The following is a 14267-nucleotide window of genomic DNA, read 5'->3' on the forward strand; positions in this document are numbered from 1 at the left end:
GCTGTTGACTTATTTTTATTCCGAGGCACTGACCTTGATTTATGTACTCTCCAGCTGAGATTGATTAGAATAGAAATATGGCAGGAACAGCCATCAGCTTTACACTGCACAGTCAATTGATTTTACCCATATGATGATTATATTTGTTAGAGTGCCTCTATTTTCTTATTAATTAAGCCATTTTTAAAGTCATAGGCTGACTGTAGTAGGGTCCATTGTGGAAATTAAAAAATAGGGTTTAGAGACAGATAGATCTGGATTTGAATAGACCCTCCCTCATACCACATATAACTTTTAGCACGTTAACGTTTCTAAACCTGTTTTTTTTTTAATGTGGAAAATGGGGATGATGATAGTATCAGTTATCTGTTATTATTTATTACAACTTCATTATTATATAAGCTACTTTGCAAAATACACGACACAAAGTTTAAGCACTTAAAAAACGATTAGTCTTAGATCCTCGGAAACCTTAAATTATGTAGTTGCATCATCAGTAGTCAGAGATAGCAATGAAAAGGGGAAATTCATCAAAGAAACACTAACCCTTGTTGTTTGAACTAAGACATTTCGAGAACCTTTTATCGAACGACAAGGTTGTAATTAGAGTTGTCCTGAGAAAACAGAGGAGAAAAATACTGCTTAGAGGAATAATTTTGGCAAATAGTCTCCTCAGTGGACATCTAGTTTACTCTGTTGAAATTTATCAGTAAAAAAAGTGGAAAGAAATCAATCATCTGTGAATTCTTACACAATTAACTCACATAAGCATGTCTCTTTTCTTTACTAGCCAATATCCAGAGCACTTTTTGTTCCAGATTTTAATAGTAATATTAGAGCAGAAAAGTGAAAGAATACCCAAAAAGGAGAAAATAGCAGTTACTTGGCAAGCACTGTTAGGCTTTTGCCTATAATGATAATCACATATTTAATTATAAGTAAACTTCACTGTATCAATAATTCTTATAATTTAACTATATTGATATAAACTTTCTGAGAATGCTCTTTTCTTCTCACCAGGACAGTTGTCTGGAAAAAGCCCAGATGTAACATCTCAACCTGTGACTGCTCATTTCTAGCTGTCAAACTTTGAATTATCTTAATGATTCTGAGCTTCTATTTTCTCACGGGTAGAACCCCCTAAAATGTCAGCTAAATAGGCACTAAAGCCTACTTAGAGACAACTGGTTAGTAGAGCAAAACTTAATATATTGAACATGACCCTGACAGTCTTTGCACTGTCCCTTAAGGGGGAACAAAAGAAATGAAATATTAATAGGATTTGGCTTCCTGGCTCAAGTAGTTTAAAGTATGCCTTTCAAGATGGGAAACTGACTAGGATCGGGCTTAGTTTATAACAGTTTAAATGGACATAGCAGGTCTGGATCAATAAACTATGGTTAATAAACAAGCTACTTACCTGGGTAGCAGTCTATTGTCTCCAATGTATTGATGTTGATGATTTTCTAGCTTTTCCTTGGTCAAATAAATAAGTGATGCTGAACCAGCAGTCTACGGGCATTGTCTGAGCATATTGACAGAGATGGTCTCAATTCTCACATCTGCAAAATGGGTGTAATAATAATAAATGAATAATAATAAATACCTCACAGTATGTGTGAGAATTAAATCATGTAATGTAAGTCACTAGTATAATAGATTATTATCATTTTTATACTTTTTTTTAAACCAGTTGAAAATTCAAATAGGTTTTTTTTTAACCTTCTTTTTTTTTTACTTTTACTTTAAGTTCTGGGATACATGTACAGAACATGCAGGTGTATTACATAGGTATACATGTGCCATGGTAGTTTGCTGCACCTATCAACCTGTTATCCAGGTTTTAAGCCCCGCATACATTAGGTATGTGTCCTAATGCTCTCCCTCCCCTTGTCCCCACCTCCCGACAGGCCTCATATGATGCTAATACTTATAACAAACATTGATAACTAGCTATGCTTTCAAAAATAATTATTCATTGAAGAATTTGTAATATATAAAGACACATGTGTGCGTGATGTTTTTTTAGCTTCTTATTTAAAGCAAATAAGAATCTCATGCTTAACTTTCCTATGCCTTGAATTTTCCAAATTGTGTGGTATAAAAGGAAATAGGAACAAAATATTTGAATTAGGTGTGATTTATTAGGAACTCAAGTCTACCATCTTTGTTAGGCAATTCAGTTGGCTAGCCCTCAATCACAGTAATTATGAGGAAGGGCCAAATCATTAATAAACAAATAGCGACATCTTGTGGCCTTCCAGCAATATGCTAGGTTTTAAAGCAACAACATGGATATAAAAACCTGACATGTGAGAGGAAAGATATATACTTCTGGGTTTGCAATTTTAAAGATATTTCTTTTCCTCACTAAAATTAGGACATGAGAAAATATCCTGTGAAGAAATATATGCATAGGTTCTTGTATATGATGAAATATGTTGAAATACATTAGGAGGCTATAAGGAAGCCAAGGTTATTTTCCTTAGTAGAATATTCTGAAATATGATGTAGATTTGTGTTACTTGTTAGATGCATTGTTGATCTTTCAAGATTTTATCGCTAAGCATACTATGTAAATGCTACTTCTATTTCACATGAAACAGAAATGCATTTTTACTTTATATATTACAAATTCTTCAGTGAATATTTTTGAAAGCATAGCTAGTTATGAATGTTTGTTGTAAGTATTAGCATCATATTAGGGGAAATGATTCTTTATAGAAAATTTCCAAAGATTTTAATTGACATTGTACTGTATCTCAGAATGGAACACCGACTGTCTGCAAACCAACATACACATGGAATTTAAATTCAACTGTGTATTTGTTTTTTAAAATAATCAGAATTAGCAGTTACTTTAAAAAGTAATTAAAATATGTTTTCAGAGCCTATATAGTATAAAGCTTGTGATGAATTCTCTTCCCTAGTTAGCAAATTTTTAATTTTTTTTTTTTGGCTGGGCGTGGAAGCTCACGCCTGTAATCCCAGGATTTTGGGAGGCCAAGATGGGCAGATTGCTTGAGCCCAGGAGTTCAAGACCAGCCTAGGCAACATAGAAAGACCCTGTCTCTACAAAAAATACAAAAATTAGCTGGATATGAAGGCCTGTACTTGTAGTCCTAGCTACTTGGTAGGCTGAGGCAGAAGGGATGCTTGAGCCTGGGAGGTAGAGGCTGCAGTGAGCTGAGATTGCGCCACTGCACTCCAGCTTGCATGACAGATTGAGACCCTGCCTCAAAAATCAAAATAAAAATAAAATAAAAGTAATTTTTTTTTTATTTGAGGCAGGGTCTCACTCTGTCACCCAGGCTGGAATGCAGTGGCAGGCTCATGGCTCACTGAAGCCTGGACCTCCTGGGCTCAAATAGTCCTCCTACCTCAGCCTCCCTAGTAGCTGGGACAACTGGGTGTGGCACCATGCCCGGCTGTATTTTCTAATTTTTTTGTAGAGATGGGGCTCTGCTATGTTACCCAGGCTGGTCTCGAAGTCCTGGACTCAAGCGATCCACCCACCTCAGCTTCCCGAAATGCAGGGATTACAGGCATTCCCTGCTTAAATTTTTAAAAATTTAAATGCGTAAGATGATAAAGTAGCAAGCTCAGTGTTAGAATTTAGCTTCATGGCATGATAAAAAAAAAATTGTTCTTCCCTTCTTTCTCTCTCTCACTACTCACTCAGCAACATTTATTAAGAGCCTGTTTTCTGCAAAGCACTGGGCTAGGCACTGTCAAAAATAATGTCTTGTTATTTTATGGAAATAACATTTGTCTTCCATCCTACTTGTAGTACTATGATCTTCTATCTTTCCACCCTTGTATCCTACTGTTCTTTATTCCCATAAATGTCTTTGCTGCAAATAAATGAAAGAGACTTAGTTTACAGGACTCTACATTTTTTAGTCCTACTTGGATAATGACTCCACTGATGTCTATTAATATTAATTGGTTGATGTAACAAAAATATACCCAAACAAGTGAACTTTTTAGGAATTTTGTAATGGTGAAATTTATATAAAAGACTTTGATATCCTCAGGTACAGATGGGTCTGGGTGTCTTGTATCTTAGATATACAAGATGTGGGATCCCATTAAACAAGTGCCCATCCTGTATCAACATCCTTCACTGTTATGGAGAGGTCCTGAAGTTACCAGGACTATCATGTGCTGTGAATTCTAATTCGCTAAGTTGACTCTATGTGGGATTTCATGCTCTACTGATAAGTACTTTATTTATCTGTCTATTATACTAAATTGTGCCTCGTTTCTCCCTTGCAGCCCCAGTGGCTCCAGAAATCACTTCTGTGGAATATTTCAACAGTCTGTTATATATCAGTTGGACATACGGGGATGATACAACGGACTTGTCCCATTCTAGAATGCTTCACTGGATGGTGGTTGCAGAAGGAAAAAAGAAAATTAAAAAGAGTGTATGTTTCTTTGAATGCCAGTATTGTGTATCTGTGAATTTAGTTTTATGAATTATTGAAAACCACTAAGCAATCATTTATCGACATGTCAAAGTTTGCATGCCAGTTGTCTGTTTTAGGCTCTGGAGATAAGACAGTGAACAAAAATTAAATTCTTCCTTTCATGAAGCTTACCATTTAATCTTCAACAGTGAGATGTAAGAGCTCCAACTACTGATTTCATTTATATTTAGAATTATGATTTGAGCTTTTCCTTCAGGATGCCAAACATTTTCAAGAAAACTACAATTAACATATTTCCAATTTTTTCCCATATATCACTGACACCTAAAGATTTGGGGACTTTGGGACTACTGATTTCTTTTCTCCAAAATACGCTTTTGGGTGTTTATTGATTAGGGTACAGACTAAACTACTGTAATAAGGAAACAAACAAAAAGACAGTGGCTCAAATAAAATAGAAGTTTATACCTCTCCCATGATAGCACAGGACTAACCAGGCACTTCTGCTTTAAGGGGTCATCCAGGAAGGCAAATTCTGTTTTGTTTTTCCATCTGCCACTATGCAGAGTCCTCGTCTCTAGAGAGGAACCTTTATCACCATTACATCCATGTTCCAGCCTGCAGGGAGGGGAAAAGAAAAGGGATGATGAGGAAGCCCAGCACTTACAGGATGTGAACTGAACTATAAGTTGTCCATGTGACTTCTACTTACAATCCACTGATCAGAGCTGGGTCACATCATCCCCTCTAGCTGTAGGAGAAGGATAGGAAATAACAGCGGCCATTAGGTAGGAAGCCACACGTCTACAGATATGGGTCGGTTTCTTTTGAACTTCTTAGAAGGTGCATATCAGTAGCAACTCAGTAATTGTCTTTTCTAAAACCTGTTATGAATATGTGAGAAAATGTCAGAATGAGACCCATTCCAAATAAGGGCATTAATCGCAAAATTGTTCTGATGTATATAATGCATTATTAAGGCTACCTCGCACTGGGCCCAGCTGAGGAATTTATAAAATTTTCAGAAGATATAACGTATCTATAATATAATCAATTGCAGATTGCAGCATAGAACAGAGAGGGAATGTGTCTGCTATAGTCCTTCAGTTGTTTGGGGTGGTGCACTGACTCATTCACTAAAAGTTTAAACCCTCGATTTTGATGATCTTGCAGGTAACACGCAATGTCATGACTGCAATTCTTAGCTTGCCTCCAGGCGACATCTACAACCTCTCAGTAACTGCTTGTACTGAAAGAGGAAGTAATACCTCCATGCTCCGCCTTGTCAAGCTAGGTAAGAAGAGTAGACAGAGATGGGTGTGAAATAATCACTAATGTTTGCATCATTTGATTCAGCAAGGACTCCTCAATTCAATGAAATAATAACAGAAAAATGGCTAATTTTTTATGAGTAGAATATAGACATTTGTACTAGCAAAAGAGTATGTTCAACTTGGTACAAGTTTCTGTGAGTGGGATGTATACTGTTCTGGGAAACAGTGGTGTTCGCTGTTCTTTGTAAGATTAAAGAAACCAGATAGTCACAGGATTTTGGAGATGGAAGCACATTACAGATTATCTAATGCAGTGTTCACAACCCTATAAGACAACATTCTATTTTCGTATTAATATTATGTAATGCCCTCTTTAATATCTTAAATAGTAATGGATTTAAAAATCTACATATCGATTTTTTAAATTTTATGTAGTTTCCTAACTAGAATAAAATCAAGACAAAAAGAAACTAATTTATAATAAAATAATATGGATTCCCTACATATATGGTCAGACACAACTACTCTAAAAGACATAATGAAATTATCTGATGCCTAGATATAATTAAAATGAATAAGTTGGGGTTTATAGGAAATAAAAAGATCATTAGTCCTTCATATAAGAAGTATGAAAATAAGCGAAGAAATGAACAAGTTAATATAAATTAATAACAAATAACTAAACAAGCATAGATACAGGTAGATACTAGAATAAAAACTAGAGTTAAAATAAGTACTAAAAGATGAGATATATTTTCATATAATGAGAGAAAGATGGAAATAATTTTAATTAAAGTAGGGACAACACACCAAAAGTTTATAAATGGCAGCATAGAAGCCACCTGGCTTCACTCCCGTCTACCCAACAGAAAACCAAAAGCAAATGTACACTCTGAGATTTTCACCAGCAACAACCCAGAACTCAAATATAAGGATGAGACAGATTCCAGAGCCATAGAGAAGTGAAAAAACTCTGGGCAGATGGTAGGACAATCAGGCTTCCACATTCGTGATGCCTCCCCCACGATTCTGCCTGGCAACAAGTGTGCAGAAAATCTTCTGCCAACTCATGTTTCTACACTGGAAAAAGTGAGGTTGAGGTAGTCAACTAGTTTCCCCACTATCTTGGTCTCCCTGGCAGGAAATCTGTCCTTGCCTTAACCCACAGGAAGCATCGTGACTGCCTGAAGGGAGAAATAGCTTGAGGATAGGCAGAAACAAAGAGGTGAGGTGGAACTACCATTCCCAGTCCCAGCAACTCTGCTCTGTAACTTGGCCAAAGGAGACACCAAATCAGAGTGGCTGTTCAGCAGCACCATACTGTAGGAGGTACATTTCACAGGTCACTTGGGCATGAGTCCCTCAGCCAACTTTGACACACTGCCACGATAATTCCTTTAAGACCTTTCCTTTTCAGGACAGGCAGAGTCAAGGCGAATCTGGACTTAAGGTGCCACCTAGAGCTGAAATGTAGGCAGTGATCTGGTGGTAAATACTTGCTAAGCAAACATAGCCAGTAAAAGATAAAACAAGGCAAGGCAGACAAAGGAAAGTGGACTAAATAGCTAATTCTTTAATGCAAAGACATAGATCTATGCCCATAAGAAACAACATCAAACAGGGAACTGTGACTCCTCCCCACCCAGGAAAAGGACAAAGCAAAAATCCAATGACTGACCCTAACAAGATGGTGATTTGTGAGCTCTCTGAACAAGAATTCAGAATACAGTTTAAGGAAAATCAGTGATGTCCAGGAAAACACAGAAAAGCAATTCAGAAATTTGTCAAAGAAATTTTTAAATCAAACAAAATCTTGGTACTGGAAAATACGTTTGCTGAACTGAAAAACTCATCACAGCAGAATGGACAAAGGAGAGTAATGATTCAGGGAGCGCAAAGCCTGTTTGAAAATACACCATTGGAGGAGAAAAAAGAAAAATAAGACTGAAAGTAAGTGAAGTCTGACTATATGATATATAAAAAAAAGGGCCGGGTGCGGTCGCTCACACCTGTAATCCCAGCACTTTGGGAGGCCAAGGCTGGCGGATCACGAGGTCAGGAGATGGAGACCATCCTGGCTAACATGGTGAAACCCTGTCTCTACTAAAAATACAAAAAAAAATTAGTCAGGCACGGTGGCGGGCACCTGTAGTCCCAGCTACTCGGGAGGCTGAGGCAGGAGAATGGTGTGAACTTGGGAGGTGGAGCTTGCAGTGAGCCGATATCACACCACTGCACTCCAGCCTGGGCAACAGAGCAAGACTCCATCAACAAAAAACAGGTATTAAAAGTCTGAGGCAGGAGAATGCCATGAACCCAGGAGGCGGAGCTTGCAGTGAGCCGAGATGGCGCCACTGCACTCCAACCTGGGCGACAGAGTGAGACTCCGTCTCAAAAAAAAAAAAAAGAAAAAAGAAAAACAGAAAGAAAAAAGAAAACCTTGAAAGATCAAATATAAGAATTATTAGTATTCAAGGGGGAGCTGAATAAGGAAGTTTACTCAAAGAAATAATAATAGAAAATATTCCAGAACTTGAGACAGATATAAATAGCCAGGTTCAGGAGGGTTTAAGAATACCAAACAGATACCACTCAAATAAGATCACCCCAAAGCATATAATAACTCAAACTCTCAAAGGTCAAGGACAAAGAGAAGATCCTGAAAGCATCAAGAGAAAAGGAGCAAATAACAAGTAAACAAGCTGCAATTCATCTGGCAACAAACTGTACAGGCCATGAGGAAGAACATTTTCACAGTGCTCAAATAAAAAAACTGCCATCCAAGAATAATGTATCCAGCAAAATTGTCCTTCAAATATGAAGGAAAGATAAAGTATTTCTCAGAAAAACAAAAGAAGAAAGAATTCACCACTACCAGACCTGTCATACAAGAAATGCAAGAGAGTTCTTCAATCTGAGAGAAAAAGACACATGCAAAAAGAAAATTTTTCAAGGTATTAGACCTTTGGGAAAACTAAATACATGGACCAACCCAGGATGTTCTGTTACTGTAATTGTGGTGTACAATCCATCCATAACTCTGGTATAAAGCCCAAAAGACAAATCTTTTAAAAACAATAATAGCTACAGCAACCTGTTAGGAGACAGGTAATGTAAAGCATGTAAATTGAGGCAACAAAGTCAAAATTGGGGGGTGGAGAGAGATGAAGTTAAATTTTTAGGTGTGGTGGTTTTGCTTTTGTTTCTATTCTTTTGCTCATGATCTAAGATAAGTTGTCATCTCTCTAAAGTAACTTGTTATGGCCAGGCGTGGTGGCTCATGCCTGTAATCCAGCACTTTGGGAGGTCAAGGTTGGTGAATTGCTTGAGCCCAGGAATTCAAGACCTCATCTCTACTACTAAAAAAAAAAAAAAAAAAAAAAAAGCTGAGTATGGTGACACATGCCTGTGGTCCCAGCTACTTGGAAGGCTGAGGCAGGAGGATCATTTTAGCCCAGGAGATTGAGGCTGCAGTGAGCTGTGAGCTGTGATTGTAACACTGCACTCCAGCCTGCATGACAGAGCAAGACCCCCATCTTAAAAATAAGAAAATAAATAAATAAACTTGTTATAAGATTTTTTATAAGCCTCGTGGTAACCACAGCACAAAATCATATAATCAGTTCATTAAAAATAAAAAGCAACAAATTAATGCATAACACTTAATAATCACTTAACCACAAAAGATGAAAGGAAGAGAGGATTCTCAAAACAGTCTGAAAACAGGCAACAAAATGCAGTAGTAAATCCGTACTTAGCAATAATAACACTGGATGCAAATGGTCTCAGTTCTCAATTAAAAGTCACAGTGTGGCTGAATGGATAAAGAAATAAAACCCAACTATATGCTGCCTTTAAGAAACCCACTTCACCTGTAAAGACACACAGGGACTGAAAGTGAAGGGGTGGAAAAAGATATTCCATGCAACTGGAAAACAAACAAGCAAAAAAGCAGATGTAGCTATGCTTATATTAGATAAAATGGACCACAAATCTCGAACTGTAAAAACAGACAAAGACGGTTACTATATAATGATAAAGGGATCAGTTTAGCAAGAGGATATAACAATTATAAATATCTATGCACCCAACACTGGAGCTCCTAAGTAAATAAAGTAAACATTAATAGATCTAAAGGAACAGATAAACTTAATTATAATGATAGTAGGGGACTTCAACACCCCACTCTCAGTAACGTATAGATCATCCAACAGAAGAGCAACAAAGAAACAACAACAGAGTTAAACTACACATGAGACCCGATAGGCCTAATAGACATTTAAAGAACATTTCACCCAACTGCTACAGAATACACATTGTTTTCACTGCACATGGAACATTCTCCAGAATATATCATATCTTAGGACACAAAACAAGTCTCAACAAATTCAAAAAGTAGATATCATATCAAGTATCTTTTCTGACCACAATGGAACAAGACTAGAAAGTGATAACAAGAGAAACCTCAAAAAATAAACAAACACATGGAAATTGAACAACATGTTGCTGAACAACCAATGAGTCAATGAAGAAATTAAGAAAGGAATTTTAAAAATTCTTGAGACAAATGAAATGAAAATAGAACATACCAAAATCTGTGGGATATAGCAAAAGTCATAGTATGAGGGAAGTTTATAGCAATAAATGCCCTTAATATAAAAAAGTAGAAAGTTCAAATACACAACTTAATGATGCACCTCAAGGAACTAGAAAAGTAAAAGCAAACCGAACACTAAATTAGTAGAAGGAAAGAAATATAAAGGTCAGAGCAGAAATAAATGAAATTGAGACTAAAAATAAATACAGAAGTTCAACACAACAAAAAGTTGGTTATTTAAAAAGATAAAATCAACAAACCTTTAGCTAGACTGAGAAAAAAAGAGAGAAGACCCAAAGAAATAAAATCAGAAACAAAAAAGTAGACATAATAAGAGACCTCATAAATACAAAGAATCATTAGAGACTACTATGAACAACTATAAACCAACAAACTGGAAAACTAGAAGAAATGGATAGATTCCTGAACACACCTAATGATATTGAACCATTAAGAATGAGAAAACCTTAACAAACCAATAATGAGCAATGAGATGAAGGTCATAATAAAGTCTCCTATCAAAGAAAGCCCAGGTCCTGGTGGCTTGATCCCTGAATTTCACCAGACATTTAAAGAAGGAGTAATGCCAATCCTGCTCAAACTCTTCAAAAAAGTTGAATAGGAAGGAATACTTCCAAATTCATTCTGTAAGATAATATGCCAAGAAAAATAATAGGCTGTGGATGAGGAAAAACAGATACTTTAACATTCTTGCAAATGAACTGGATCTTTTTGTGTAGCGTAATGTCAAAATAATTCTTTATATTATGACATGCAACTGGAAAGTGACTGTGTAACACAAAATACATCTTCTACATCCAAAAATTGACCACTTATTGCGGTATACATTTAGTTTCTGGTACTTATAGGGAAACTCGAAGACAGTATCCTAAAATCTGCCACCGACAATGGAGGATGGATTGACACAAAGTTGTGTGATAGACCTTTAGAGGCAGTATGACTGAAAGAGTGGCAACCCAAAACTAAATGCATAATTTCAATATGTAATTTTCACAGCAGAGATTTTATAATTTTCATATTTCAAAAATTAAATCTATCAAATGGCAATAAAAGTGTTTTCCACATAGTTAATGCAATTTATTGACATCATTTTTTAAGATGTCTGCTAATTTTTGTGTCTGAATTTGTTCATAACAGTCTCAAGTCATCTCTGTTAATTACATGTGTTCATATTAGCAGCTGTAAGTAAAGACTAATTCACAGTTGTTTTATTAGTAGCTTAAATACCATGGGTAGCATTGTTGACAGTGATGTACTTTTAGAAAAATTTTAGAAAATCTAAAAAACAAAAAATATGATCTTTCCTCAATTTACCCAGTAATTGCATTTCTTCAGAACTCAATGCATAGGTCACTGAGTCTTAAATTTCTTTGTCTCGTATTTGCCATGACAAAAGCTAAGTTTTTGTGCTGAAATACTTTAAAATTATATAGGTAATTTGGAAATATGTGATGTATTCATTAGACACTATGGAAGTAAAAATTATATTATTGAGTAATTTATAATTTTAAATACTATCTTAATTGGATTTAAATATGCCTTTTCAAGACAACTTTCTTCTAAATTATTTTACTTAATTTCTGTTTAAAAACTTTCAATATTATGTAGTAAAGTACTTGCAATTTATGCTTATGGTGGATTTTCTCTGGTATGACATTTGAAAATCATGTGGGATGTGAGACATGGGACAATTTTTCATTTGGTGTCCTTTTCATAATTCCAAGACAGCTAGCATTTCTAAGTCCTGACCACAAAAGAGCGGCTAATTCCCTCTGTTGTGACTAATAAAAACATTCCTCCAAACTTTCAAATACCCTCAAGGGGGCGCTAGTGCCCCAATTGAGGATCAAGGGCAGTCTCTTGTCTTTCCTGCACTGAAGGCAATCTGCTCTTCCTACCTTGTGGTCTATACTTAAATTCTACGAATGTGGAAAGCACCAACTTCCAACTTTGCATAATCTTTCTATTAAGAAAAAAGTTGCCTGTCTACCAATTCCAACCATTATCTCTGACTCTGTCCTCTGTGGGTGTAAAGGGCCGTTCAAAAGCTCATTTCCAGGTAACCATAATTACTTGAAGATTGTGCTCATATTCCCAATGTCTTCCTTTATCCAAGCTTTACTAATACAGGAAGCTATTAAGTGTTTCTCAGGTCCTAGCAGCTTTCTCCAACTCATTTGGTTTTTCAGTCTCCCTTAAAATTTAAGTTCAGAGGGGGTCTTATCAAAGTAGCATTGAGTGGGCCTATTGGAAACTTCACTGAAATTTTTATGTGACGTCATGGTCTATGGTGCCTCAGGAATATGAGTCAAAGTCATGAACTGGTACAACTGTATCTACATAGGACTGTGAGTTAAAACCATGATAGTTTCCCAAACTTATCAAAATGTTTGGAGTCTCCATGTCTCCCTGATAACAGAATGGACTATGTAAACCAGCTTGGAAAATTTATTTAAACTTTACAAGAAGGAAAGGTGAGTTTTCATGGAAATTATTTCTAGTTAATGTAACCCTTAGGATCAATAACCTTTTTCTTATTGGTATCTTAAATATCAAATGGAATATTGTTTCTATCTTATTCCTCTCTGTAGACAAGACAGTCTGCATATGATGTGCCTTTCTTATTTTCTTGAAAATATATAATGTTGGTTTTTATCCTTTAGTCAAAAGATCTGTTCTACTAATCATGTTATTGTGTATATAAGCCCTTTCCATTTTATATAACACAATGCCTGAACACCTATAACTGCTTAACAGATACTGTTGAATGAATTGAAATTGCGGACCTCGAAGTTGAACATAGTATTCCAGTTAATATTTAATCGGAACAAGTTTCACCTTTCAGAGAAGTGAAGTAATATCTTGCTTTAGTATTACCTGAATTGCAAGTTGTGTGTGTGTGTGTGTGTTTTTACAGAACTTTCATTCTAGTTGTTTTATGTTTCTTCATTGCATTCATTTTGATATATATAGAAGTCATAGTCATTCTCCTTTACAGAAAAATACAACTTTAGCACATAGATTTTTCAGAGCATGTTTGAATCAGAATGCCATTGTTAAAGCTGGGGCCATAACTGGTTGGGCTAACCTGCAGTTCAATTTATCTCTAATAGAGGCCTCTTTAGAATGCCTCTGAATGACTCCTGTGTCATGGAGGGTAGGTTCTACATCTATAGAAAGAAACCAAACTACCAATGAGTCCAGTATCATATAAATTAATCCAATATGTCATGTGCAAGGGTAGAGAGCCCTCAAAACAGTTGCCAATAATTCTCAATATTGTATCATCAATAAACATCCACAAAAAGAAATGCACCAATAATGGTGCTTTTCCCAGGATGTTGAACCAACCATCCATTAGGAATTTTAGGTTGCCAGCAGTTTCACGAAACTTTGGTGGTATGTGATGACAGGTCCCTTTGACAGTCAGTCATTACAAATATCAATCAAATCTGCCTCTAAGACTCGTCATTTTACAAGAACTCATTGGTCTTCATATGACTGTGACTTCAGCCAGTAACCAATTGTATCTTTTAGTCTTGGTGAATCAACCTGGATCCCTGGGCCAACTTTAAGAGGACTTGCTAAGTCTACATAAGATAATCAGTTTCCCAACATTAAAAAAAAAAGAAAAAGAAAGGAAACAAAAAAAACAGGAATGAGACGTGTTGGACACATCACAAATAGCTCTCTGGTAATAGAATATCCATTTATCAATCAATTTAACTAACATATATTGAGAACCTTCTAAGTACTACTCAGATGCCAGACTACTTGAGGTAGTAGTGATGGTTATGAACCCAGAGCACTACTTTCACTTTCGGTTCAGAAAGAGCTTATGATCTAGTGAAGAGGAAGATGGTATAAGTGCTGTACAGTGCTCTACAACATGGAAATGTGGTGCAGAATGACTATGTGGTCAAAGCTTTCTTTGAGGAAGCC

The 14267-nt window shown here is 36.1% G+C and overlaps 1 protein-coding gene across 1 annotated transcript in view; it reads left to right on the top strand.

Annotated features, from left to right (window-relative positions):
• Positions 1-14267, top strand: part of PTPRO (protein tyrosine phosphatase receptor type O) — a 256869-nt gene that overhangs the window by 182158 nt on the left and 60444 nt on the right. The window contains exons 11-12 of the mRNA XM_032159717.2: positions 4279-4430; positions 5607-5727. Of these exons, the coding sequence (XP_032015608.1) occupies positions 4279-4430; positions 5607-5727 (273 nt within the window). The remainder of the gene's footprint in view (positions 1-4278; positions 4431-5606; positions 5728-14267) is intronic.

This window comes from Hylobates moloch, unplaced genomic scaffold (genome assembly GCF_009828535.3).
Source record: "Hylobates moloch isolate HMO894 unplaced genomic scaffold, HMol_V3 SCAFFOLD_8, whole genome shotgun sequence".
Lineage (NCBI taxonomy): Eukaryota > Metazoa > Chordata > Mammalia > Primates > Hylobatidae > Hylobates > Hylobates moloch.